Below are 27,285 nucleotides of genomic sequence, written 5' to 3' on the forward strand. Positions count from 1 at the left end.
CGAGGTGAATGTTCGAGGTGAATGCACGCACAGTGTCTCAATTCTCAATACACACTGCTGACTGCACACTTTAGATTTCACAATAATATATATATTTTTTATTTTTTATTTGAAACTTAATATGTGTGGGTGGGGACAGATCCAGATTTTGCAAGGGGGGGGGGCACTCAAGAATATTGTTAGGCAAATATGACTGTATTGACCATTCTGAGGGAAGCCTGTGGGAGGTACCCCCTTCGGAGGAGAAAAATTGTGCACAAATTTTGTGAAAATTGCTTAAAAATGTGTCCAATGTGACACGATCTGGTCCATGGGGACCAAAGGCAGCAAATTTGAAATTGAGATAAAGGCAAAAATGGAGTAAAAAACATTAAAATACACACGAAAAATACACATCACAAACTTCAGAATTTTAGAACCAAGTATGCTAGAACTTTGGTGTTTTCAGTATATGCTTGACAAATGTTTGTATAAAGTAATAATTAGAATAACTCAATTTTCAAAAATGCCTCTGTTGGCCCCCATGGAGCAGATTGTGTCACAATAATAGGCAAAGCTAACTGTTAGTACAAGACCTTTGATTAGGATAAAACGAAATTTTAATGTGAAAAATGATTTTGAATTTTGACAGATTATATATATCTATTCATTCATGTTTTTTCTTGCTTTTTTGAAGGCTTTTGGAACGGTGCCGTACCCACTTGTACTAGCATATTTGTGCTGAATTTCATCTGATTGCTTCATTCTATTAAAATTCATCAAATATTAGATAGCATATTTCCCCAATGTAAAGTCAGAGCTGTTTGTTCAAAGAAGATTGAAATTGATTTGTTTGACAAAGATCTAGATGTTTTTTGATTAAGTATTTTCTTAATTCAACGTAGTGACCTACTGGCCATGTATTTGTGATTGGAGTACCTCGTCGCTAGGGAATCGCACATACGCGCTTCTTGCAATCTTTGTTAATTTCCGTTTAATATTAATCGAATCATATCTCTGTTCGATCTACGTTTAGTAAATTGTACATAACTTAATAATATTTACTAACAAAGATTACCAAATCTTTGTGGAACAATGTGAATAGGGTCTAATCTTGTGTGTCTCTGCTCTAAATTCCATTAGATTTTACAATTTTACTCCAATTACCTTTTTATGTGTCAGTGATTTTTTATGGTTATTGATCTATCCAACAAAAACACTTTCAATTCAAATGATTCCACGTCATGTCCATCACCATTCACCAACTCTACCAATCTTCAGGTGTTAGCGAATGTTACTTTTTTAAGTTTGTGATTTTTTGATTAAAATGTGACATGCCCTCACACAAAATGAGCATACCAAACATGTAAGAGTTGCTCCTGGAAATCTTCAAAAATCAATATATTCTCCAGAATTTTTTGTTTTCTACTAAATTTTGCCATGGTTAATGGACTAGGTATCTTTTACAGTGCCCTAGTATCTTTATGCTCATTTTGAGGAGCAGGTCGCAAGTGATCTTAAAATAGGTTTACAGTTAAATATCATTCTTTCTCATAGTTACCATCATCCTGTACTCATTTCATTCTCTCCTTCATATTCCTCCTCTTAGCATGTTGATCCTTTCACCCTTCATTCACATTTCTTATCCATTCTAGCATACCCAAGCCATCATACTAACAACAGTGCACAGCAGCTTTCATCTGTCCCAGACTGGACCACATCACCTCTTCTGCACAATGTTAACCCTACATTGGGGTCCATTAATACACCACCCCCACCAATCCTACACACACAGTCTCTCCCGTCTGCACAAAGCCCTGGTGGTTTTACTAGTAATGAGTTTGCACCCATCCAATACAGTCCACAGATGACCACCATACCAGGGTCATCACCAAATCTCATCTCATCTCCTGGAGTCTTTTTACCATCATCACCTCTTAGTACCCAATCATCGGAATCTCTCTTTACTTCAATGATGTCTCCACGTTTTGCTGTATCGCCACTTGCTGCCTCGTCACCAAGACAACCACATCCTCCTCCTTATACGCCACATATTAGCATTGAAGTGCCACCTGCATATACTCCTACTATGAGGCAAATATCTGGAAACTCTGGTGCCTTTGGAATGCGTGCTGCAGGCAACCAAGGGACAGCCACACAGCCTCTCAATCTGACCAATGATTTGCCTTCAAAGGTATGTTGATTTGACTTCACATACTTCATGTTCTTTTGAATTTAATCAAACATAAGTGCACTAGGGTTGACAGTTGTTACTAATATTATGTAATAATTTTTGGCAAAGAATATCAAAATTAAAATTTGACAGAATTCATACATTATTGCTTTAATGTAAACTTACATTTAGTTATATTTTCCACAAGCCTATTTACCACAAATTAACATGAATATCTGATCTTTAACCTCTACAGCCAGTGACGTCAACAACCACCTCTGCAGGCATTGCCAAGCCCATTGCAACCCAGGTTTTGAAAGTAAGCCTCATAGAAGGCCCTGAACAATGTGATAAAGAAAACAGAGGTAAAAGCAAGATTACTCTCTCAGTGCCACTTGCTCATGGTTTCAACTTCTCCAAAGGCCAGGTAAGTCATTTGTGACGGATTCTGATCCAATCAGGCCAGAGGCAGCAAGGGTGAAATTGAGATACAAGCATTAATTAGGGAGCAAAAAACTATGAAATACATGAGATAATTGACATTATACCTTTGCAACCAAATTTGTTAGAGGTGCAGGGATTTCAGTACCAGCACACTTTGTTACTGGGCAAGTTGATGATAATTACGATGATAATAACTCAATTGCCAAATTGCCTCCTTTGGCCTTATTGGACGTCTTCAGAAATTTAATATTACTGAACACTTGAGTCATTGAATGGATCAATGAGCATAACAAAATATAGCCATACATTTAGATTCCCCTAAAAATCTTGATGTTTCAATATTGTAATGTGAATAAATGTAAGAGAGCAATGTTAACCAGTTAAAATCAGGATACTCAAGGAGTATTGCTGAGTGTGGCCATGGAGATCATGAGTTACCTATAGTGCTATTTAAAACAGCCTCTGAGCGATGAAGATGGATAGATGTTTTCACCGACAAGCTGGAAGTATGGTTATTTCAAAGCTACGAAACTGGACCAAAGTAAGACATAGGGTCTACTGCGGATTGACACAGACTTTATGAAAAATGTTACAATTATTATCATCTGGATACAGATCTGACAGGCTGCAATAGCCTTTATTATGGCAGAATGTCATGGGAGATTGTAAAACTCCACATGTGTGTGTTGGTCTTCGTGCTTCAAAACAGAAGTACATTTTAACCAGTATACATAGCCAATAATTGAGCTATTTTAATACAGCAACGAAGGATATTTATGAGTACGCAAATGTGCACCTCCTCATCAAAGGATTAAAGTTCTTCTGTCAACTTGCTGGAGTCTGGTATTTTAAAATAACACATCTGTCAAATACAGTGGAGCAGTGTTAAAGAAGCCTATTCCCTGGAGAAAGAGTGATTGATGAAAGAAGCACAATTTTGGAGAAAGCAGCGCAAGGAGATAAGCGTTTGGATAAAGCAGCGCAAGGGGATAAGCGTTTGGAGAAAGCAGCGCCAGGGGATAAGCGTTTGGAGAAAGCAGCGCAAGGAAATAACTATTTGGAGAAAGCAACATGTGAGGATTTTATTCACAAGGATATTTATAAACACAAGTGTACAATGGACTTAGCTGATTTTCGCAGGACAAGTGAATAAGGATACATCAGCCGTCCAGAACATTCATGCAAGAACTTTATGATCACCAACAAGAAGACTGCTGGCTAAGTACTGAATAATTTAAAACTGCAATTGTGTGATTATATCGTGTATGCAATTGTTGTTATATGTACCAATCATATTTAACTTTAAATTAAAGACTTAGATTTTGTTAGCTTAATCAAACAGTGTATTTGTGTTTTGCATTCGTGTGAATTTGGGTAAAAGGTACGACTCGTAACACATTGATATATATGTCTATGAAAGATGCTGTGAGCATTTCTCCCAGCTATGACACTGTAAATATCAATGAAATTAGACCGTTCATATCGCTAACACAAATAATTTATTCCCAATTCCAGATACTGAAATTGTCTGATGGAAAGGCGTACAATATTGATGAAGTTCAGGCAGTTATGAAAGAGACCATTCCATTAAACCCTGAGGTGAACCGGCCTGTGACAGGTTTTACACCTACAAGATTGCAGAGCACCTCCCATCCAAGTGTCACTAAATAAATATAGTAAGAATAAAGTACAAGGGAAATGCAAGTTATGATATACAGCTAGGATATATTAATATGTGCATAATGCATTAACATCACCTTCATTAATATAAGAGCACAGGGTGTACAAATGAAGGTAGACCAAGCAAATGATTTACTACACTCGGTTTCAGAGAAGAACAGCAGACCCTTGCTCAGATTTATGCGAGCGGCCTGCTAATGAGTGACATTCCCGGAACTTTGTTTGCGCCAACCAACGTTTTGATGCGTAATTGGCCCATCAGATTACCGCATCTGTTGTTATGATTGTCAGACGATTGAATCAGCCAATCAGAACCCCACTTCCATGTTTACGCTGTGCATGCTCTCAAAATGTAAACAACTGCTGTTCTTCTCTGGCAGAAACTCTAAATGTTGTTATAGGGCCCTTATCCTGGGTGCTATCCAAGCCGTCCTGAAAATACCAATTCAATAAAACTGAATTATATCCTTCTAACATGGCAAGATCTGCAGTTAACAATCATTTTTGCTGCATTAAAGCAGCCATGTCTGTGGGAGGGGGTTCTTAGTGGAAAGACGAGTATACAAACTTATAGAAAACTGGTTTAGAGGAGTACTTCCAATTTTCCTCTTAAAATCAGGAAAGAGAGCTCATTTTCATTGTAGCAAAATATTTCATTTTTGTTTTACAAATGTTGCTTTCAATTTGATACATATTTGGGTCGCTGAGTAATTCTAGGAATAAATATCCACACCTAAACCAATATCTAGAATCCAACCCTGTGCACTTTTACCTTAGAAAGCATGTAGTCAATTAAGCCCTTCATTTGTTTGATAAATGGCACATTTGCACATGTCTCAGCCATATGGCATTGTTCTTGATTAAGTTCATCAGGACTGTAGTATTCCATTAATTAAACATTTCTTCTATGCAAGTCAAATTGAAACACTTACTGTATGGGACGTTTCAAGAGCTAAGGTCTGTTCTTTTCATCAGCCAGATGATTCACTCCAAGGTGGCTTAATTTGAATGTGCCATCAACTCTGTTCTTAGATTGGGTGCCCAGCCTCCAGATCCAAATTAAGCCAACTTTATGATATATTGATCTCTGGTGATGAGAGTGTTACTTCAATCAATACCAATAGGAAGTTCGTGTCAACTAGCAACAACTCTAGCAGATGAGTGCATCATCTGGCTGATGAAAAGAACAGGCCTCAGCTCTTGAAACGTCCCATACAGTAAGTGTTTCAATTCGATTTGCATAGAAGAAATGTTGAACTATGTGGCATTGTTCTGAATAATTTAATTACTTTTAAGAGATCAAAAAAGCTTCAGCCTTCAAAGCATCAAAGTTTGGACTTTTCTTTTTACACAATAAAAGTTTGATTACAAGTTCAAATCAGTTCATTCTTGAGGTAAATTTGCTGAAAGAGCAGTATTCATGTTGGCCTGACCAAAACCCTGATGGTCTAATTATGAGGGTCTTTCAACTCAACTGTGGATGAAACCAGTTTTGTTTTTAAATCTGTAGGGGTAACATATGTAACCATAGCTTATGGACATAGCTAGATAATGACTCTGAATAAGTATATTTTGCTGCTAGCTTCATGATGCAAGCGAGCCCAAGGTAATTATTCTTCATGCATCATCTAGTGTGTACAAATGAAGCAGAATTGTTTTGAACCAAGCCAATCTCTTAAAAATCTGAAGCCATGCTGGGAGCTTAGAAATGTCTTGGGAATTGCTTAATTTTGCAAATCTTTATTTTCTGTTCAAATGAGGGCAAAATAATCGGAAGGTCAATCCAATCTGTCTGGGTCCTCTATAATGACTATCTATGAAATCCCACGGTATTGCCCTGACAAGCACAGTCGTAAATAAGTAAGTGGATGTATCTCTACTAAATCCTGATTTTCTCAGCCCTCTGGAAATGATCTTTATATTAAAACCGTGCTGTGAATGTTGTAAGTTTTTCTGTAAATGGTAATTGTTTTGTTCTTGGCTTCAACAAGTAAGGTTCAGTTTTAATCAATTTTACAAAGAAACAATTTAAAAAAAAAATCTCCATTTAAGCTCAAAACAAAGCTTTAAAATATGGCCAAACAATTGTTTGGTTGCCCTTCCAAGACAAAAATATGGAGGGTCAGTAGGTCGATCCTTTTTTTCATGGGCTATTCCTTCATTATTCCTCCATAATTTGCATTTAATAAATAAAATAAGTGTCCTTGATACTGTTCAAATTGAACGTTTCTTCTAAAAAAGTGATTGAAAAAAAAACCCAACCCAAGATTTCAAATTTTTTCGGTCGGTCGCTGAGGGCAACCAAACATTTTTTGACCTAACTACAATCAAATTTTGTTGTCTGTGTGACAGGGTTATTGTAAAATAGGGTTCGAATGTCTAATCTCTCTATTAGTGATGTATAATTCACTTGGTTCCTAGTAGTAAGGTTTGTTTGAATTAAAATTAAATGAAGTTTTGAGGCTTTGTGTTAACATTGTTATTTAGCATAGCTTTGAAAATGTAAATATGTTTACCCTTATTAGAGTAGTGTTTATTTTTATTTACACATTTAATCAGTCTTTATCTTTTATCTTTAATCACATTTTATTGAATCTTTTTTTTTTTAATCTGAGGGTATTTTTTGTGGCACTAAGCACTGTTGATTAATTGATAATAAATGAAAATAGATAATACATCGATTAAGCGCTCCACAGACTCCGAGTATTGTAAGTACAATATTGTATGTACAATATGTACATTATTTAATCTATTGCCATTCTATTTCCAGTGATGTTTAAGTTCTAACGAATGTTTGATGACGTAAAATCGATAATATGTTACATGTAATATCTAGTAGAAATATATTATCGATTTTACGTCATCAAACATTCGTTAGAACTTAAACATTACTGGAAATAGAATGGCAATAGATTAAATAACGTATATATTGTACATACAATATTTACGATATAATAAAAAAGTCTGTATACTGCTTTATCCAATGATATTGATTATCGATATATATTGTACCTGCCGCTATTCCAATGGCATCATCTTATGTCCCGCCATTCCTGATGCACCCTTATTAATATCTGATTATCTTATCAAATTTGTTTTGCAAATTTCGGAGAATATGTGATTTTTCTTCCATTTCATGAGTTATTTTGTGGATTTAAAACCCTTGGACATCTTTTCAGGAGTGATTTGACAACCCACTTTTATACCGACACTTGCACAATTATTTGCTGCTTTTATGTAGAAATAACAGATTCTTTTAAGATTTCACATCACCAAATAATGTCTCAAAAGTCCTTCCGTCCCGATCTGCAGTGTTTATACATTTCGGAAAAGGTTGCACAATCATAAATCAATATTAAAAATCAAAGAAATTATGCAGATTTTGTGAAAAAATTGTGTCAGGTATTAAATGTAGGCTTGATTCCAAGCATCTGGCCAAGATTGAGAAAAATTCAGTGGTTTTATCCAGATTTTTAATGTATTTCTCAAGCCGCCAGTTTCTACGTAAAATCACAAGTGTCCCTATTCTGAAAATGGGATGAAAAAGCTTAGTCTTCACGGTCCAGTAGTTCGAAAATTCAATGGTCACCAATATTTTTTGTTTGTTTACTTGCTTGTTTGTTTGTCTTTCAGAAAAATATTACTTCAAACAATTTAGTCGCTTCATAGCCATTTGAACAGAGGCCATTTTGTACACAAAGTATAGGGAAATTTATTGGTATTGTGCACCCTTAAGGGGGCACTACACCCCTGGCCAATTTTGTGCCTATTTTTGCATTTTTCTCACATTTAGCACATTGGTAAGATATGTATATTATAGGGGCAAGGACTACAACTTCTGTACTGCATATTCAGCAACTCAAAGCAAGTAGTTATTGATTTATTGATCAAATATTGGTTTTCCCTCATTTTTTACTGTTACTCCATAACTGTTGTCTGTGCTGAAATAAAATTTCCAGTGCAGTAATTGTAGTCCTTGCCCCTATAATATACATATCTTACTTGTCCTCAATGCGCTATAATTTTTGAGAAAAATGGATATTACTACAAGATACTCACAGATGAGATCTAATTTCAAATTGTCTCTGTATGTCATCTAACACCTGTCCCCAAGGGGAAAATGCCTCTACTTGATGAAAATATTTTGATAAATAAATGTATATTTCATAATTTGAAATGTGCTATTCACACTTTTATAAACGTTTCTTCTGAATGTTACATATGAAAATTTGACATGATACATTTAATTAATGAAACGTTTGGTTTTGAAAGTGTCACATGTGCAAACATGATAAATGTGATGAAATTTGTTTTACAAGATACGTTTAATTAATAAAATGTTTGGGTTAAAAGTGTAGCATGTTAAAATATGGTAAATGTGTTGTTATACAGGTTATCAATCAAAAGCTTGTGTTTTGTTGATACTGAAAGAAATTAAAATTTATCATAGTAGTTTTCCTGCCTGATTTATTGCTTTATTTTGCTACCTTGAAGCTTCTTGAATTATTAATATTAAAGTGTCTTGAAATTAAACGAATCTTTGGTTAGTGCCAACATTGTTAATAATCATGATAATGATTATAAAGGCAAACTTAATATAGCGCTAATGCAAAAGCCTCTAGGCACTTTACACAATAGAGAAATAAGCTAAAACAAATCAAAACAATTCAGTAGTAGATTTAAAACAACAGTCACAATACTTACTATTTGCAGAGCTATGGCAGCTTGATGCAACTAACAAAATGATTTAAATTATCATGATTACAGCTAACATTATACATGTACAATATAAACAGAGATTTAAAAAAGGGGAGTACACGCCACTCCCGGTGCGTTTTCTAACATAATGCGCAGGGGCGTAGTAAGAGCATCAGGGGCCCATTGACAAGAAATAGTACGGGCCCCTTTTAGCAGGGCCGGATTTACCATTGGGTCAGAGGGGCCCCAAAATTGCCCTGTGCATGTTCCTCTTAGCCCAACAACACCATGTTTTGGACCAAAATATGTTAAAATTGCACAATTTTGCGTACTTCGCGCATATCATACTAGCCCTTCACATAGCAAAAATTCACCTTCATTTTTGGCTAAAATGGTCTGAAATTGACAATTTATTTTGCGCAAAAAATATGCTTATCTCCCTCTAATTTGCAATGCTTCTGCCACCACTGTCGATCTTATAGTAGCCCCACCCCAAATTGTAAACCAACATTGCCTCTTGAGTACATCATCACGGTGAATCGGGCCATCCAAATTTTGGCCTGGCCAAGGTAAATTCGGCCCTGCCTTTTAGCGTCTCCTTAATGAGCGCTTATTTCATTTTTTCTATTGTTTGGGGCCCCTGGACCCTCGGGGCCCATGGACTTCGTCCACACTGTCCCCGCTTTTTGCTACGCCCCTGATAATGCTATACTTTGGCGATCATTTAATAGGTAAATGGCAAGAAAAGAGGAAAACAGCAATATTGGCAATGTTGAAGCCCCATGTATCTAATTTCTCTACTTAAGGCAACTATTTTAAACTTGCGATTTGGTAGTTCACAGCATCTTGTGAATGGTAGTGAGCAAAATTGCATTGATCATTTCATAGCGAGTGTGTAGAAGAATTCAAATATCACAGATATCGTTTTGTAGGTCCTGTGGTTCTTGAGTTATATTGTAAAGAGGGCTGAAACAACAATTTTGTAAAACGCACACAACTCACAACAATAAATCAAGCAAGTTTTCAAAGTATATGATTTGTAGAATGAACTTTTGCAAAACATCAAAGTGTTATTTTTCACTAATATATTGATTTAGATAATGAAAACCAATTGTTTGGCTGTTTCGACCAACAATACCCTTATGTAGAGTACTGAATGACTATAGATTTCTGTAAAATGTGTTATTTTGTCTCTAATACATGGCTTTTGGCTTAACCACTAGCAGGCTACTCTCTAAATTTCTAAGATTAAAAAGTTAATCTATTCGATTTCGATACGGGACAATCCTAGATTAGATTAAAATTTCCTAATCTAATCGATTAGAATTGAACTAACCTAAATTAGATTACCATTTTAAATCTTATAGATCCATAAGATTGATTTTTTAATCTTTGAATGGATTAATCTTGGATTAAAATAGACACTAATCCAAAACTAATTCAAATTAAGGGGGTACTACACCCCTCGATAAAATTGTGTCTATTTTTGCATTTTTTCTCAAAAACTAATAAACACAGCGGTAACAAAAGTTATGTATATTATAGGGGCAAGGAATCCAATTACTACACTGGAATTTCAGTGACTCAAGACAAGCAGTTCGTTATTTATGATAAGAAATAAGGTACCACTAGGATGTACCTTATTTACTATCATATATTCTGAACCGCTTGTCTTGAGTCACTGAAATTTCTGAGTGTAGTAATTGGATTCCTTGCCCAATAATATACATAACTTATGTTACCAGTGTGTTATTATTTTTTGGGAACAATGCAAAAATAGTCACAAATTTACCACAGGATTGTAGTACCCGCTTAAGATTAAATATTCCATCATTGAGTAGAACATTGCCACATCGAAATGAAAAATAGGATCCACCTAACTTGCTTGACCTTGATGTAAACAACTGAAAATAATTGGGAAACTAAGTGGCATTTGCACTTTAAATCAAACTATTTTTGCGTAAAAGAATAGAAATAAACACATTATCCTTTACGCCCAAATAATATGTCCTCTGCAGTAAAAACGTTGCCTTTGAAAGAAGCAGGTTTTTCAATAACATAAAACCTGATGGGTAACAATCATTTTCATAAAGTGCGCGCCCATTCTTTCTTTTATTGGACATGTATCATGTTCATAGATCATTGCCCAAGAAAGATACAGACGTACTTATAGTGTTTAATTTGTTTCAGAATCCTTTTAGTTCTGTGTGGAAAAAATGACATATAAGACAAACTGTTTTTTGATGAATAATTGATTGACATGACCGCAAGACGAAATTTGAACAACCTATTTTGTTACATGAGAGAATATTACAACAGAAAAAACACTAACATGCAATGAGAGCGGGCGAGAGATAACATGTTTGTTCATGTTAGGAAAACTGGATACTTCATCTTTCGCAGCTATAAGGCATTGACACACCTATGCAGACGTTTGTCTTGAAGCTACATTAGTATTTTCTTGGATGGCAATGTACTATAATGTTCCTGGGCGTCAATCATGATACTTATTGCTGACGACAGATCGTCATATAGAGCCCATTAACACATCATTTCTTCATTTTACCAAACCAAACGTATACTGCCTATCCCTGGAGTAATAATCGTTTTCCAATTGCTTCATTTCTTTTGAATATGAAAGGAAGAAAAAAAAGAGCAATTATTATTGATGCCTATCTACTCTCCTCAGACAGAAAAGAGGACATAACAACCAAAATTATTTGGAGCATGAGTAAGAGTATTTTTTTCATTATTCTTTTGCTTACCTTGATGTTTTAAACATTTTCAACTGTAATTTTGCATAATACCATATACGCCTACAAATTGACTTTAGTGAGCATCAAAACAGTCCCCTTTCGTGGTAAATAATCGGTAAAGGTACCAAAATGGAATCCCGATAGGATTCTGGCTAGAAATATGACTCTAGTAAGCAACCAATAGTGCCACTTTTCGGTAGATAACCAGTAAAAGGTATCAGAATGTAATTCGCATTGTATTATGCCAAGAATTGTGAGTCTATATACTTTGATCAGCTCGTAATCGGCGGGCCTTATAACATCGCGGATTAATATTTTGAGAATTTTCTTATCATATTTCTCCAGAAGTATCACGAATTATTAATGCAAGTCCTACACTTTGTCTGTTTTCTTTAACACAAAAATAAAGACAGGTCAACTAGTAATACTTTAACGTGGATCTAATTTTGAGCGTAATGGTAAACGCCTAACATTTCCCGTCTATTACGAGCTTTTCAAACAAAGTATAGTGAGCATCCAGTAGTTCTTCCTTCCTGGTAGATAACCAGTATATCGTGTCATAATGGATAGGCTGGCCAATATTTTTATCGTAGTGGATACCGGCTCAAAATATTGGCCAGCCCATCCATTATGACACGATATTGGATAGGCAAAAGACAAAATCCTATCATTTATTCTCTAATTAACAGCAATAAATGAAGCAAGTTTTCAAAGTGTATGATTCGTAAAATGAACTTTTGCAAAACATCAAAGTGCTATCTTTCAATAATATGTTGATTTAGATAATGAAGATCAATTTTTGGCTGTTTGGACCAACAATACCCTTATATAGAGTACTGAATGACTATAGATTTCTGTAAAATGTGTTACTTAGAGAATAAATGATAGGATTTTGTCTTTTGCCTATCAATATCGTGTCATAATGGATGGGCTGGCCAATATTTTGAGTAGTGGATGCCGGCGTAGCCGGTATCCACTACGATAAAAATATTGGCCAGTCCATCCATTATGACACGATATTGATAGGCAAAAGACAAAATCCTATCTTTATTCTCATTCTTATTCAGTTTTAATGTAATTTTGCTAGAAAAACTGCCTTTTTCAGAAAAACATAAAGTTACTTTTGTGAGGACATCCTGTTGTTTTAAATGAACAAAACCATCACGAACATCTAAGCCGCCGAATCGCGTTCTTAGTTCTCGCACGTGTCTTACGCGAACGCATTATCGCGCGATCATTGAGGAGCAACAATCGTGCCGCCGTTGCGTGGCGGCGCGCGCCCTGACTAATATCACTATCAACTATTGTTAGATATTAATATTATACACCAGAAAACCAATCAAATTACGTGAATTCTTATTCAATTCGGCGGCTTAGATGTAATCGTGATGGTTTCGTTCATTTAAAACAGCGGGATGTCCTCACAAAAGTAACTTTATTTTTTCTGAAAAAGTACAGTTTTTTTCGCAAAAATTATATTAAAAACTGAATAAGAATGAGAATAAAGATAGGATTTTGTCTTTTGCCTATCAATATCGTGTCATAATGGATGGGCTGGCCAATATTTTATCGTAGTGGATACCGGCTGCGCCGGCATCCACTACTCAAAATATTGGCCAGCCCATCCATTATGACACGATATTGATAGGCAAAAGACAAAATCTATCATTTATTCTCTAATTCTTTACAAGACGCACCCATTGAATAAGAATTTGTCTTAATACATGGCTTTTGGCTTAACCACTAGCAGGCTACTCTCTAAATTTCTAAGATGAAAAAGTTAATCTATTCGATTGCGATACGGGACAATCCAAGCTAAGATTAAAATTTCCTAATCTAATAGATTAGAATTGAACTAACCTAAATTAGATTGCCATTTTAAATCTTAAAAATTAAAATCCATAAGATTGATTTTTAAATCTTTGAATGGATTAATTTTGGATTAAAATGACACTAATCCAAAACTAATTCAAATTAAGGGGTACTACACTCCTCGATAAATTTTGTATATTTTTGCATTTTCTCAAAACTAATAACACAGCGGTAACAAAAGTTATGTATATTATAGGGGCAAGGAATCCAATTTCTACACTGGAATTTCAGTGACTCAAGACAAGCAGTTCGTTATTTGTGATAAGAAATAAGGTACCACTAGGATGTACCTCATTTACTATCATACTGAACCGCTTGTCTTGAGTGACTGAAATTTCTGAGTGTAGTAATTGGATTCCTTGCCCAATAATATACATAACCTTTGTTACCAGTGTGTTATTATTTTTTGAGAACAATGCAAAAATAATCTAAATTACCACAGGATTGTAGTACCCGCTTGAGATTAAATATTCAATCATTGAGAAGAACATTGCCACATCGAAATGAAAAATAGGATCCACCTAACTTGCTTGACATTGATATAAACAACTGAAAATAATTGGGAAAATAAGTGACATTTGCACTTTAAATCAAACTATTTTTGCGTAAAAGAATAGAAATAACCACATTATCCTTTACGTCCAAATAATATGTCCTCTGCAGTAAAAACGTTGCCTTTGAAAGAAGCAGGTTTTTCAATAACATCAAACCTGATGGGTAACAATCATTTTCATAAAGTGCGCGCCCATTCTTTCTTTTATTGGACATGTATCATGTTCATAGATCATTGCCCAAGAAAGATACAGACGTACTTATGAGTATAGTGTTTGATTTGTTTCAGGATCCTTTTAGTTCTGTGTGGAAAAAATGACATAAAGACAAACTGTATTTTTTGCTGAAATTTCCAGAGCGATACGATGAATAATTTATTGACATGACCGCAAGACGAAATTTGAACAACCTATTTTGTTACATGAGAGAATATTACAACAGAAAAACACTAACATGTATTGAGGTATTAGAGCGGGCGAGAGATAACATGTTTGTTCATGTTAGGAAAACTGGATACTTCAGCTAAAGGCATTGACACACACCTATGCAGACGTTTTTCTTGAAGCTACATTAGTATTTTCTTGGATGGCAATGTACTATAAATGTTACTGGGCGTCAATCATGATACTTATTGCTGACGACAGATCGTCATATAGAACCCCGGTATAGAACCCATCCCTGGAGTAATAATCGTTTTCCAATTGCTTCATTTCTATTGAATATGAAAGGAAGAAAAAAAAAGAGAGCAATTATTATTGATGCCTATCTACTCTCCTCAGACAGAAAAGAGGACATAACAACCAAAATTATTTGGAGCATGAGTAAGAGTATTTTTTGCATAATTCATTTGCTTACCTTGATGTTTTAAACATTTTCAACTGTAATTCAACGTAATTTTGCATAATACCATATACGCCTACAAATTGACTTTAGTGAGCATCAAAACAGTCCCCTTTCATGGTAAATAATCGGTAAAGGTACCAAAATGGAATCCTGATAGGATTCTGGCTAGAAATATGACTCTAGTAAGCAACCAATAGTGCCACTTTTCGGTAGATAACCAGTAAAAGGTATCACAATGTAATTCGCATTGTATTATGCCAAGAATTGTGAGTCTATATACTTTGATCAGTTCGTAATCGGCGGGCCTTATAACATCGCGGATTAATATTTTGAGAATTTTCTTATCATATTTCTCCAGAAGTATCACGAATTATTAATGCAAGTCTTACACTTTGTCTGTTTTCTTTAACACAAAAATAAAGACCGGACAGGTCAACTAGTAATACTTTAATGTGGATCTAATTTTGAGCGTAATGGTAAACGCCTAACATTTCCCGTCTATTACGAGCTTTTCAAACAAAGTATAGTGAGCATCCAGTAGTTCTTCCTTTTCGGTAGATAACCAGTTAAGGGCTGGGGTATGAACGTTTGGACAGTATTTATTTTGGGACATTAGAGCACATCAGACATATCGAATTGCATTTTGAATACGAAGAATGTCATTCTGATATCAAATAATTTTGATTTTTTTGAAATTCGCAATTTAATACACATTTTATGGCAAATCATTAAAAATTGATATTTTTAATATTTAACAGTACTTGAAATAAACTTTATAAATCTGATGATTTATACTTATTAAAGTGTATGTAGGTGGGATGAAAAGCCGACGATCAATTGAAAATTTTGACCTTTCGTATTGAAGATATGGATTTTTTTTCCCAAAACACCAAAAAAAAAATTAGGTCTTTTTGGGAAAGAATCCATATCTTCAATATGAAAGGTCAAAATTTTCAATTGACTGTCGGCTTTTCCTTCCTGCTACATACACTTTAAGAATATATCATTAGATTTATATAATTTACTTCGAAGACTGTTATTTATCAAAAATTTGAAAAATATCAAATTTTTATAATTTGTCATAAAATTTGTATTATATTGTAATTTTCAAAAATGAAAATTATTTGATATCAGAAAGACATGCTTCGTATTCAGAATGCAATTCGATAGGTCTGAGGTGCTCTCATGTCCCACAAAAATACTGTCGAAACGCAATAAACGCTCATTTTAGATCCCTTAAGGTATCACAATGCAATTCACATTGCGTGATATGCCAAGATTTATAGTCTAGTGAGCAACCAATAGTCCCCCCTTTCCTTCCTGGTAGATAACCAGCAAAGGTACCAAAATGTAATCCCGATTGGATTCTGCCTAGAAATATGACTCTAAACAACCAATAGCCACACTTTTCGGTAGATAACCAGTTAAGGTATCACAATGCAATTCACATTGCGTGATATGCCAAGATTTATAGTCTAGTGAGCAACCAATAGTCCCCCCTTTCCTTCCTGGTAGATAACCAGCAAAGGTACCAAAATGTAATCCCGATTGGATTCTGCCTAGAAATATGACTCTAAACAACGAATAGCCACACTTTTCGGTAGATAACCAGTTTATAATCCAATAGTTCTCCCTAATTCCTGTTAGATAAGCAATGATTTAATCCCCATAAGATTCTGCCTAGAAATATATGCCTAGAATTGTGAATCTAGCGAGCAACCAATAGTTCCCCTTCCTGGTAGATAACCAGCAAAAGTACCAAAATGTAATCCCCATTGGATTATACCTAGAAATTGGAAGCAACTAATAGGCCCCCTTCGCGGTAGATAACCAGTAAAGGTATTTAATGTAATTCACATTGGATTATGCATGGAACTTTGAGTCTAGAAAGCATCCAATAATTCCCCCTTCCTGGTAGATAAGAAATAAAGATAGCAAACTGTAATCGCCATAGGATTCTGCTTAGATATATGACTCTATCGATATTCCCTCCTTATCAGCAGATAAAGGTATCAAAATGCAATTCCCATTGAAGTGTGCCTAGAACTATGAATCTAGTAGGCATCCATGATAGTCCCCGTCCTGGTAGATAACCAGCAAAAGTACCAAAAACAGTGGCATAACCAGTTGGGGAGGAGCAAGCTTCCCTCCGGACACACACACACAAAAAAATGGGAAGAAGAGCAAAAAATAGGGAAGGGGAAAGAGGGGAAGGAGAGAAAAGAGGGAAGGGAGAAGAAGAAAAAAAAGCGGAAGAAGAGAAAGGGGAAGGGAGAAGGAAAGGGAAAGGAAGAAGAGAAAAGGAAAGAAAAAGAGAGAAGAAGAGAAAGGGCAATTTGTACTCTGACACAATGATTTTTTAGCTTCTAATTTGCCAAAAACCAGGAGCGTCCGGGGGCTCTGCCCCTGGGCCCCACCAGGGCCTGCACCTGTTTAACACTTCGCGGAAAGCCGCTCGCGGTGCGAGCGAAATACTACAACTATTTCTCAGATAAATTTGGATCTGGAGGCACCCAATACGGAGGTGGGCACCCAATCTATGAACGAAGTTGATGGCACATTCACATTAAGCCACCTTTATGATATATTATTGATCTCTGGTGATGAGAGTGTTACTTCAATCAATACCAATAGGAAGTTCGTGTCAACTAGCAACAACTTAAGCAGATGAGTGCATCATTTGGCTGATGAAAAGAACAGACCTCAGCTCTTGAAACGTCCCATACAGTGTTTCAATTCGACTTGCATAGAAGAAAATGTTAATTAATTATATGGCATTGTTCTGAATAGTTTAATTACTTTTAAGAGATCAAAAGCTTCAGCCTTCAAAGCATCAAAGTTTGGACCTTTCTTTTTACACAATAAAAGTTTTATTACAAGTTCAAATCAGTTCATTCTTGAGGTAAATTTGCTGAAAGAGCAGTATTCATGTTGGCCTGACCAAAAGCCTGATGGTCTAAATTATGAGGGTTTTTCAACTCAACTGTGGATGACACCAGTTTTGTTTTTAAATCTGCAGGGGTAATGTATGCAACCATAGCTTATGGACATAGCTAGGTGATGACACTGAATAAGTATATTTTTTTGTTGCTAGCTTCATGATGCAAGTAAGCCCAAGGTAATTATTCTTCATGCATCATCTAGTGCATACAAATTGAGCTGAATTGTTTTCAACCAAGCCAATCTCTTAAAAATCTGAAGCCATTGCTAAGAGCTTAGAATTGCCGTGGGAATTGCTTAATTTTGCAAATCTTCATTTTCTGTTAAAATGAGGGCAAAATAATGGTAAGTCAATCCAATCTGTCTGCCCGCTATAATGACTGTCTATGAAATCCCACGATATTGCACTGACAAGCATAGTCGTAAATAAGTAAGTGGATGTATCTCTACTAAATCCTGATTTTCACAGCCCTCTGGAAATGATCTTTATATTAAAACCGTGCTGTGAATGTTTTTCTGTAAAAGGTATTACTTAGAAGTGTTCTGTTGGTGGCAAGTAAGGTTCAGTATTTTTTGTCTGTATAGTGTTTGACTGCTATGTACACAGTGATTTTCATCACTTCCAGTGTACTGTTTTCCTGACACTTTTGTGGGCTCTGGAATTGGCAATTTTTGGCCATCGAACTTTGCCTGTTTTGTGCCTACTCTGGATGTTTGGTTTAGCGTGTCTGTTTATATGCACAGTGATTTCTAGTGCAGTTTTGTATTACCATTGATCCTTGTTGTTTTTGCAGGTTCAGCACTTACTTCTGTGGGCCTTGGAACTGGTAATTTTTGGCTATCGAACTTTGCCTACTTCTTCTGCCTACGTTTGCTGTTTTTGTCCCCCTGCATACTGTCTAGTCTGCATTTTACTTGTTTCCCCACATCAAGTTGGTGTACCTTGCTTCTTCTTTTTTTTTCCCGTTCAGTATTAATCAATTTTGCAAAGAAACTCCAATTAAGCTTAAAACAACAAAGCTTTAAAATAACTATTATCATATTTTGTTGTCTGTGTGACAGGGTTGATTGTAAAATAGGGTTCGAATGTCTAATCTCTCTTAGTGATGTTTGTTTCACTTGGTTCCTGGCAGTAAAGTTTGTTTGAAATTTGATTTATTTATATTTACACATTTATCTTTATCTTTATTCACATTTAATTGACTCTTTTTTTTAATCTGAGACTTTTTGTGGCACTTTATATAAGCACTGTGAATAAATTGATTATAATAATATTGAAAATAGATAATACACCGACTATCAATGATATTGATTATCGATATATTGAAGTTGCTAATGAAAAAGAAGTATAAAAGATTGGGCATACGCAGTGTGTTACCCGCCACTATTCCAATGGAATCATCACATGTCCTGTCATTCCTGATGCACCCTTACTTATATCTGACTATCAAATTTGTATTTGCAAGTTATGTGGAGAACATGTAATTTATCTTACATTACTTTGTGGTTTTACTTTTAAAACCCTTGGACATCTTTTCACAAGTGATTTGGCAACCCACTTTTACGCTGGCACCTCAAGTGGCACCTTAAATCCTGACATTGACAGTGCTTAAAGGTAATGTAGGTGTTAAGGTTTACCATGTTTATTGCCATTATTGCATACATGTAATGCCTAGCACAATTATTTGCTGCTTTTATGTAGAAATACAGATTCCTTTAAAGCCATAACGTATGATTTTGGTTAATGTTAATTTTGTTATTCTTTGCCAAAATATTATTACATAATATTAGTTACAACTGTGAAGGAGGTTTTTTGATCATTTTTATCTGAAAACATGAGGTAAAATGAAAGAAACCCACTTCACCACTTCAGGCTATAATATGTGATTTGCTCCGTAGTAACGCCCTTATTTTGTCTTGAATTTCTACTTTTTACACGTTTGTAATGCCCAAAGATGTTCTAATATTACATATGAAAGACTATGCCTAAAGTGCTTTAGTAATATATTTCGAGGTTTTTTTTTTTATAATAAAACCAGAAATCCAATTCAGATAAGCGGCTAAGTGGTTTTCTTTCATTTTACCTCATTATTTTGGTTTAAAATGATCAGTGAATCTCCTTGATAGTTGTTACTAATAGTATGTAATAAGTTCTGGCAAAGAATAACAAAATTAAAATTCGACCGAAGTATTTAGAAAAAAAAGTAGAATTTTGAGGGCATCCTTGTGAGCAAATCACACATTGCTTTAATTAAATGTGCAAAGTTGCTGTTTTTTCACGTAGGGAATTTTTTTGGGGGGGATCTGAAATTTGCTGAATATTTGGCAATTTGTGCCCAAATGATAATGATAGAATTTTCAATGATTTGTTGGTTTAATGAGGAGAGGGTAATATGGGGAAAACCCCTTGTTGTTGATGAAATTTCCTCATGGTTATTGATTTTTAAAAGTTACCTTGTGCCTTTTTTAAAATCTTAAAAGTAAACTAAGAATTAAATTGTGAAGGACCTTATATGAATTTTAAGAAGTAGTCAAATCAAGTAATATAATGGCAAACAATTTATTGACTTGTATTTGTTCAGTTTTTTTTAAAGCACTCAATGGGGGAGTCAAGTATGGATATTTTAAGAATAAAGAATAATAGACTTTCATATAAATCTTCAGGTAACTGACTTTGCATATTTCAATAATTCTGTGGACTGCTAAGTCATTCTACAAACACAATGCATGTATTCTGTAATAGGGAATATAAATTGGCATGGTCCCTTTTACCCAACAAACATAAAATATGTTACAAAAGTTATTAAAAGATTAGGAAACTTTATGTATTAGAAATAAGTGTTTAAATTATTGTCAACTGTTATTGTAAAATATTTGTTTGCAAAAATGTTTTGTGACAACTTGTAAAAATGTTTATAAAATAGTCAACCTTTATGTGACTCAACATTTATTTAAAAGTTTTTCGGCAACATTTGTGCACCCAATTGAAATTGTTACAGAGAGGTTTTGTGTTTGCTTGGTAAGTGAGATTAATTCGAGTAATTTGTATTGACTGATATGTGCGTAAAGTAAGTGAAATATTTTTGAGAAAATGTCGTCTAACAAATTTCCGGTTGTAGCATCAATACCCGCGTTGGGCCCATTGGGTTTAGACACTTCTATAAAACATGAATACATATAATATACATCCTATTAAAAAAAATAAGACTTCACCAAAGGGGAATGTGCAAATGCTAGACTAAAGATATTGGGATATGTATTTGATCAAATAAATTGATATGTCATAAGCTGAAGCACATTTAACAAATCAGTTTTGAAACATCAATACACTTGTTCACAGGGCTGTTGGTTTTGAGACAACTTGTAAAAAGATGAATACTTTAGTACTACAATATACTCACAGATGAGATCTAATTTCAAATTGTCTCAATATGACGTCTAACACCTGTCCCCAAGGGGAAAATGCCTGTACTTGATGAAAATATTTTGATAAATAAATGTATATTTCATAATTTGAAATGTGCTATTCACACTTTTATAAACGTTGCTTCTGAATGTTACATATGAAAATTTTACATGATACATTTAATTAATGAAATGTTTGGTTTTGAAAGTGTCACATGTGCAAACATGATAAATGTGATGAAATGTGTTTTACATGATACGTTTAATTAATAAAAATGTTTGGGTTAAAAGTGTCGCATGTTAAAATATGGTGAACGTGTTGTTATACAGAAATAAATATATAATTACTTCTAAACAAAACCAAATTTACTCACTAGTTTGACGGTTTCGCTTTTCATGGTCGAAAAGCATCATCAGAATATTGATTGTTGATCACTTCTTCCGGTTGGACGATTCCTGACCACAGAGGGTGTAGAACTGTCACTCAGTAGAGGATCATATACGTGACTTAGATAGTGTGCCCCGTCGTCCCTATTCATGACGTTGGGTCCTCTTCTACGAATCCAGATTGATTCCTTGATGCGTCTTATATTTGCATTACACTCCTTGCTAAGGATTTTTGATTTGTCCCAATCTATTACGTGGTACGGTTGAACTGCATGGTCTGCAATTACACCACATTTCGCCATAATATATTCTAGAAACGCTTGCTGTTAGAATAAGAAAAATTTTAATTGTAATTATTGCACAGGTCACGGCGACCCTGTGACCTTTCCGGAAAAAGCCGAGTGGCAGGTTTTTCAAATAAATATTTTCTGTGTAAAAACTGTACCATCAGATAGGTAATGGAATATATGAATATTAACTGTACATCTATCACAACAATTTTTGATAACAACTTGCGTCACAATTGATCTAGTATAGAAGGTAGATAATTTATTTCAATCTTATATATACGCCATTTTTTTGGAATTAAGTGAAAATTAATTCTGTAAAAACTGTATTTTTTAATGTAATTTTCACATTAGACCCGACAAAAGATTACCGTTTTGTTGTTATGATAATCTAATCTTTTGATTTTGTAAATAAAATTAGGGTCTAATGTGGATTTAGGATGCAAACTGGAACAATCCAATGCCTTGTCAAAATCATTTGCTTCAAAATGGAGTTCGGATGCACTTCGTAATACAACTTCCGCCACTGCGGGAAACCACATGCACAGCAGAGCACATGGCCGATATCAAAATCGATTTTATGTATTGTGTATGTAGGCCTATTCATAGGACCCTCGTATTAATTGTCTCTATGCGCTTGAGAATTCAACAATATAAATAATGGTAGCTTTATTATAATACACATTAATGTTTTAAGCAGATAAAATTCCAAAATATGATGCAGTAATGAAGTTGCGATTTATTAATATTATATGTATAAATTTTCACGATGGCACTATCAAGTTCTTCGTGGTCGAGCGGTCTAAGGCGCTGGACGTATGGTATACGTGATACTAGCCAAAGCGGTGAGCCGTGAGTTCGAACCCCGCCTCTGCCAAACTTTAAAAGAATTAAAATTAAAATTTTACTTTTTAAAAATTTCATATTGGGGAAATGTGACTGGGAGAATTTATGTATGGCGTGGAGTGGTGTGGTCTGCAATAGCCGATTTTGATTGTTCAGTTTCTGACTGTTTGCGAGTTTGACGCGTGTAGTTTTGTTTTGTCTGTTGCACCCTCATAGTTTCTTTTTGATGTTCTTTGAGTCGCGTTGCAAACTTCCTTCCGGTCTCACCAACATAAGTGTTGTTACAATTGGTACAAGGTATCTCATAGACGCAATCCGTGCTGTTAATGGGGTCAACCTTGTCCTTAGGGTGGACTAGAAGTTTGCGGAGGTTAGTGTTAGGCTTCATGGCTGTGGCTATGCCATGCTTTCTGAATATCCTATTGGCTTTTTCCGCAAGCCCTTCTACGTAAGGAATGACAACTAGTCCTTTAGTTTGGATGTCAGTGTCCTTTTTCTTTTTAGGTTTCTTTGCCTGTTTTTTATCCATTTTGTCTTTAACTTGCTTAAAAGTCCAATTTGGGTACCCACAGCGGCCGAGGGCCTCTTTGATTTTTGTTTCCTCCAGTTTCTTACCCGCGTCCTCAGTTATGATGGAATTCATTCTATCAAAAAGAGTCCTGATCACCCCAAGTTTTTGGTGGATAGGGTGGTGCGAATTAAAATTGAGGTACTGGTCAGTGTGTGTGACCTTTCTATATACAAGTAACTTCACTGACCCATCTGGCTTACGAACAATTAATGTGTCCAAAAATGGTATGGTACCCTCGTGCTCTTTCTCATAGGTAAATTTGATGTTCTCAGTGGGGTCACTCTGATTAAGGTGCTCAGTAAGATTGTCTACTTGATCTTTTGCACTATTTCCAATATATCGTCCACGTATCTCTTCCACAACCGTGGCTTACATGTGAGAGGGGCAGATGCTATGACTTTTGTTCTAAAAACTCCATGTAGAGATTGGCTACAACCGGGGATACGGGACTACTCATCGCAGCACCAAATCGTTGTTTATACAATAGTGCCGCGGAAAAGGAAATATGTGGTAGTGAGTACAAACTGTAGTAACTCCAACACTTCGTCAACCGAGAGTAGGGTTCTTTCTTTCAGCGTAGTGTCATTCTCCAAGCGTGATTTTATAACTTGTAAGGATTGCTCAATTGGGGTGTTCGTAAACAGAGATACTACGTCATGAGAATTAAATATCTCCTCCTCTTCAATCATGACTTCGGCTAAACCCTCGGCTAAATGTTTTGAGTTTTGCACGTGATGATCTGTACCTCCAACCAAAGGTGACAGAATGTCTGCTAACGCACGGGAAGTCTGATATGCGATGGTACCCGTGTAGTCAACTATGGGTCTGACTTTATTTCCAGGCTTGTGGATCTTGGGTGTTCCATAAATCCTCGGGATGTTTTCCGCCGTAGGAAAAAGGAGGTCATACTGAGATCTATTAATTTTACCATCTTTCTTTAAAATACTCAATATAGCCACTAGCTCTCTTTTATAGCGTTGCGTAGGATCAGAAGGGAGGGTTTCATATGTTCTTTTATCATTAAGCATCAGATAATTTCTCCTCATATTCATGAACATCCATAATGACACTAGCTTTACCTTTGTCAGCTGGAAGAACAAGCACTGATTTTTCATTTTTGAGCTCATTGATTACCTGTCTTTCTTGATGTTGGATTTGGGGGGTTTAGAACTTCGTAACGCACCGGCCATTTCTGATCTAAGTACTGTAGCTTCATTATTATTATTTAACTTACGGCATGCTAATTCCGTGGCAATGATGTAATCCTCGTAAGGAAGCTTACTCGGTGACGGTGCGAAATTGAGTCCTTTGGCCAGTCAGTGTCCTTTTTCTTTTTAGGTTTCTTTGCCTGTTTTTTATCCATTTTGTCTTTAACTTGCTTAAAAGTCCAATTTGGGTGTCCACAGCGGCCGAGGGCCTCTTTGATTTTTGTTTCCTCCAGTTTCTTATCCGCGTCCTCAGTTATGATGGAATTCATTCTATCAAAAAGAGTCCTGATCACCCCAAGTTTTTGGTGGATAGGGTGGTGCGAATTAAAATTGAGGTACTGGTCAGTGTGTGTGACCTTTCTATATACAAGTAACTTCACTGACCCATCTGGCTTACGAACAATTAATGTGTCCAAAAATGGTATGGTACCCTCGTGCTCTTTCTCATAGGTAAATTTGACGTTCTCAGTGGGGTCACTCTGATTAAGGTGCTCAGTAAGATTGTCTACTTGATCTTTTTGCACTATTTCCAATATATCGTCCACGTATCTCTTCCACAACCGTGGCTTACATGTGAGAGGGGCAGATGCTATGGCCTTTTGTTCTAAAAACTCCATGTAGAGATTGGCTACAACCGGGGATACGGGACTACTCATCGCAGCACCAAATCGTTGTTTATACAATAGTGCCGCGGAAAAGGAAATATGTGGTAGTGAGTACAAACTGTAGTAACTCCAACACTTCGTCAACCGAGAGTAGGGTTCTTTCTTTCAGCGTAGTGTCATTCTCCAAGCGTGATTTTATAACTTGTAAGGATTGCTCAATTGGGGTGTTCGTAAACAGAGATACTACGTCATGAGAATTAAATATCTCCTCCTCTTCAATCATGACTTCGGCTAAACCCTCGGCTAAATGTTTTGAGTTTTGCACGTGATGATCTGTACCTCCAACCAAAGGTGACAGAATGTCTGCTAACGCACGGGAAGTCTGATATGCGATGGTACCCGTGTAGTCAACTATGGGTCTGACTTTATTTCCAGGCTTGTGGATCTTGGGTGTTCCATAAATCCTCGGGATGTTTTCCGCCGTAGGAAAAAGGAGGTCATACTGAGATCTATTAATTTTACCATCTTTCTTTAAAATACTCAATATAGCCACTAGCTCTCTTTTATAGCGTTGCGTAGGATCAGAAGGGAGGGTTTCATATGTTCTTTTATCATTAAGCATCAGATAATTTCTCCTCATATTCATGAACATCCATAATGACACTAGCTTTACCTTTGTCAGCTGGAAGAACAAGCACTGATTTTTCATTTTTGAGCTCATTGATTGCCTGTCTTTCTTGATGTTGGATTTGGGGGGTTTAGAACTTCGTAACGCACCGGCCATTTCTGATCTAAGTACTGTAGCTTCATTATTATTATTTAACTTACGGCATGCTAATTCCGTGGCAATGATGTAATCCTCGTAAGGAAGCTTACTCGGTGACGGTGCGAAATTGAGTCCTTTGGCCAGAATGCTCTCTTGTGGTTTCGTGAGTTTGTGTTTGGAAAGATTAATCACCCATTTCTTCAACTGCTCGCCTCCTAATTCCACATTATCGGGTGTATTTCTCCTTTGAATTGGAACATAATGTTGTTGTAACCGGTCCAATTTTCGTGCATGCCGGCATTTTGTTTTGCAGAATTCACTTTCCGATTTTTTGGTCACATGATCGGTCACGTGTTTCGCTATATCCGAATCCTGGGGCAACCGCGTAAACAATTCATTCTCCGTTCGCGATTTTTCCTCCTTGTAAGAATCTAATTTGTTGTTGATGACACGGATACGCTCGCGAACTAGTTGTTGTCTCGCTTTTTCCACAATATTCCTGGCTTTTGTTGTGTTGATGGGGCATTTTAGTTGTAAACTACGAGGTGTGATATGTAAATCCTTGCAACGGAGTGTAAACACAAGGTGATTCCTATGTCTGGCGATCTTCTTGCCTAAACTCTCTAAATCTCGTACTTTCTTGACAGTTTCTTGTCCATAAGTTGTTCTTAAGTCACCGAATAGATTCATCAGGTTTGAAGATAAATAAATATATAATTTCTTCTAAACAAAACCAAATTTACTCACTAGTTTGACGGTTTCGCTTTTCATGGTCTACTAAGTGACAGTTCTACACCCTCTGTGGTCAGGAATCGTCTAACCGGAAGAAGTGATCAACAATCAATATTCTGATGATGCTTTTCGACCATGAAAAGCGAAACCGTCAAACTAGTGAGTAAATTTGGTTTTGTTTAGAAGAAATTATATATTAATTTATCTTCAAACCTGATGAATCTATTCAGTGACTGTTGTTATACAGGTTATCAATCAAAAGCTTGTGTTTTGTTGATACTGAAAGAAATTAAATTTTATCATAGTAGTTTTTCTGCTTGATTTGTCGCTTTATTTTGCTACCTTGAAGCTTCTTGAATTATTAATATGAAAGTGTTTTAAACTTAAACGAATCTTTGGTTGGTGCCAACATTGTTAATAATCATGATAATGATAATAAAGACAAACTTAATATAGTGCTAATGCAAAAGCCTCTAGGCACTTTACACAATACAGAAATAAGCTAAAAAATCAAAACAATTCAGTAGTAGATTTAAAACAA

At 35.6% G+C, this 27,285-nt stretch overlaps 3 protein-coding genes across 3 annotated transcripts; 1 reads left to right on the forward strand and 2 right to left on the reverse strand.

Annotated features, from left to right (window-relative positions):
• Positions 1–1,553: 1,553 nt before the first annotated feature.
• LOC140154327 (uncharacterized) lies at positions 1,554–5,488 on the forward strand. Its single transcript, XM_072176899.1, has 3 exons — positions 1,554–2,173; positions 2,409–2,579; positions 4,112–5,488. The coding sequence occupies exons 1-3, from the start codon at positions 1,847–1,849 to the stop codon at positions 4,265–4,267; spliced, it is 654 nt and encodes a 217-aa protein (XP_072033000.1). The 5' UTR covers positions 1,554–1,846; the 3' UTR covers positions 4,268–5,488.
• Positions 5,489–24,673: 19,185 nt separating this feature from the next.
• Positions 24,674–25,297, reverse strand: LOC140154748 (uncharacterized). Its single transcript, XM_072177314.1, has one exon. The coding sequence runs from the start codon at positions 25,295–25,297 to the stop codon at positions 24,674–24,676; it is 624 nt and encodes a 207-aa protein (XP_072033415.1).
• A 19-nt stretch (positions 25,298–25,316) lies between these two features.
• Positions 25,317–26,702, reverse strand: LOC140154749 (uncharacterized). The gene has a single exon (XM_072177315.1). The coding sequence runs from the start codon at positions 26,700–26,702 to the stop codon at positions 25,317–25,319; it is 1,386 nt and encodes a 461-aa protein (XP_072033416.1).
• Between the last annotated feature and the right edge of the window lie 583 nt (positions 26,703–27,285).

This window comes from Amphiura filiformis, chromosome 6, assembly GCF_039555335.1.
Source record: "Amphiura filiformis chromosome 6, Afil_fr2py, whole genome shotgun sequence".
NCBI lineage: Eukaryota > Metazoa > Echinodermata > Ophiuroidea > Amphilepidida > Amphiuridae > Amphiura > Amphiura filiformis.

Bases quoted from the DNA above. Each gene is read 5' to 3' on its own strand.
- LOC140154327 (XM_072176899.1), top strand. From the start codon at position 1,847: ATGACCACCATACCAGGGTCATCACCAAATCTCATCTCATCTCCTGGA. The intron at 2,174-2,408 runs GTATGTTGATTT...TAACCTCTACAG, and splicing joins CCAATGATTTGCCTTCAAAG to CCAGTGACGTCAACAACCAC. The intron at 2,580-4,111 runs GTAAGTCATTTG...TCCCAATTCCAG, and splicing joins TCAACTTCTCCAAAGGCCAG to ATACTGAAATTGTCTGATGG.
- LOC140154748 (XM_072177314.1), bottom strand. From the start codon at position 25,297: ATGAGTAGTCCCGTATCCCCGGTTGTAGCCAATCTCTACATGGAGTTT.
- LOC140154749 (XM_072177315.1), bottom strand. From the start codon at position 26,702: ATGAATCTATTCGGTGACTTAAGAACAACTTATGGACAAGAAACTGTC.